General features: G+C 74.3%; 1 protein-coding gene and 1 long non-coding RNA gene across 2 annotated transcripts in view; both read right to left on the bottom strand.

Moving 5' to 3' along the window:
* Positions 1-6: 6 nt before the first annotated feature.
* Positions 7-558, bottom strand: LOC120499525. The gene is made up of 3 exons (XR_005626892.1): positions 438-558; positions 270-317; positions 7-182 (listed from the first exon to the last, which is right to left on the bottom strand). It is a non-coding gene; the product is annotated as an uncharacterized LOC120499525 (long non-coding RNA).
* Positions 559-1,191: 633 nt separating this feature from the next.
* Positions 1,192-1,682, bottom strand: part of DCTN2 (dynactin subunit 2) — an 8,640-nt gene continuing 8,149 nt past the window's right edge. The window contains exons 14-15 of the mRNA XM_039703360.1: positions 1,528-1,650; positions 1,192-1,365 (exon numbers count right to left, since the gene is read on the bottom strand). Coding sequence (XP_039559294.1) covers positions 1,564-1,650 — 87 coding nt within the window. The 3' untranslated portion in view covers positions 1,192-1,365; positions 1,528-1,563. The remainder of the gene's footprint in view (positions 1,366-1,527; positions 1,651-1,682) is intronic.

Raw genomic sequence — 1,682 nt, 5'->3', positions numbered from 1 at the left:
CGCCCCGCGGGCACCGCGGCCCCGCGCTCACCTGCTCGGGCCCCCAGGCGGGGCCGGCCCCGGGGGGCTCCGCCGCCAGCACCTCCTGCAGGTCCTCGTACCAGCCGTCCAGCTCCCAGCCGGGGGGGCCGCCCGGCCCCCACAGCCCCTCGGCCGCCATCGGCACCGCGGGCGCGGCGCGGCTGCGGGGGGAGCGGAGTGAGGGGAGCGCCGGGCGGGACCGCCGGTGCCCGGGCCGGCCCCGGTGCCCGAAGGGGGCGGCCCCTTACCTGCCCTCAGGTGTGGTGGTCGGCGAGGACACGCTTTCTCCTCGATGCCTGGGAATGATGAGAGGTGCCCTTAGAACCGCTGACCCCCGAGGCGGAGCTCGCCGGGGCAGCTCCGGCTCCCCGCGGCCCCCGCGCCCCCCGGGGCCGGTCCCGGGCTGCCCCCCGCACCTTCCCGGGTGGTCGCGGCTCGCCCCGGCCCCGCTCCGCTCGCTGCCCCCCGCTCATCCTCGGCCGCATCGTCCCGCACTGCGCCGCCCCCCGCGCCGCGCCGCTTTAAGGGCAGCCTGACGCAACGCTCGCGCCGGCCGCGGCCAATGGGCGCGCGGGATGCGTGACTGGCAGGAGAGCGACAACCAATGGGAGAGCGGCGGGGGCGGGAGGAGCAGCGCGGCCCGGCGCGCGGGAGGGGCGCGCGGGGGGTCACGCGGGGCTGATGCAATGGCGGGAAATGGGCCACGCCCACCAGCGGGTAATGGACGGGGGCGGGGCTTGGCGGGAATGGGCGGGGATTACGGAGAGTGGGCGGGGCCTCGGTGCCAGCGGGTCTCGGTTAACGGGAGCAGGGGCGGGCGGGGGTCTCAGCCCCCCCTCACCCCCACCTTCACCGCACGTGGGGGGCACCGGGGCGAGGGAGGAACCGGGGGGTCCTGGGGACACTGGAGCTGGGAGGGATGGCGGGACTGGGGGAGCTGGTGGCACCTCGGGGGCACAGCTGGTGCCACGGGGGTGCTCTGGCTGTGGGTGGGGGGCTGCAGGACCCGTGTGAGGGGTGGGGACACACCCGGGACCCCCCCCCCAATCTGTGGGGTCCAGCTGCCCCCAGCCCCTCGTCCTTGTGGGGGTCCCACAGGTTCCCCTCGTGCCCCCCCAGTCCCAGTTTGGGGGTCCCGCTCCTGCCCCCCAGCAGAGAGGCCGACACACCCCGGGAGCCGAGCTGTTTATTGGGGTACGGGGGGACAGACACCCACAGCTGGGAGGGAGCGGGGGGACAGGCAGGACCCCCGTGGGGACAGGGACAGAGCAGGGTATTTACAAGCAGCAGCTGGGGCCTGCGGGGGGTCACAGGGCCCAGGGGATCCTGGGGGGGCACGGGGATGTCCTCAGGGGAGCCCCGGGGGTCTCCTGGGCTCTTTCACTTCTGCAGCCGCTTGATGCGGGCGTCGATGTCGGCGAAGTTGTCCTCGACGATGGCCAGGTTGTCCTTCATGGTCTTCTGCACCTGGGGGGCAGGGGGACGGGTTATGGGGGGCAGGGGGATGTCCTCAGGGGAGCCCCGGGGGTCTCCTGGGCTCTTTCACTTCTGCAGCCGCTTGATGCGGGCGTCGATGTCGGCGAAGTTGTCCTCGACGATGGCCAGGTTGTCCTTCATGGTCTTCTGCACCTGGGGGGCAGGGGGACGGGTTATGGGGGGCA

Source organism: Passer montanus, unplaced genomic scaffold (genome assembly GCF_014805655.1).
Source record: "Passer montanus isolate IOZ18808 unplaced genomic scaffold, ASM1480565v1 scaffold162, whole genome shotgun sequence".
In the NCBI taxonomy this organism is placed as follows: Eukaryota; Metazoa; Chordata; class Aves; order Passeriformes; family Passeridae; genus Passer; species Passer montanus.
The sequence above is the reverse complement of the archived record's forward strand: the minus strand, read 5'-3'. Positions and strand labels throughout refer to the sequence as shown.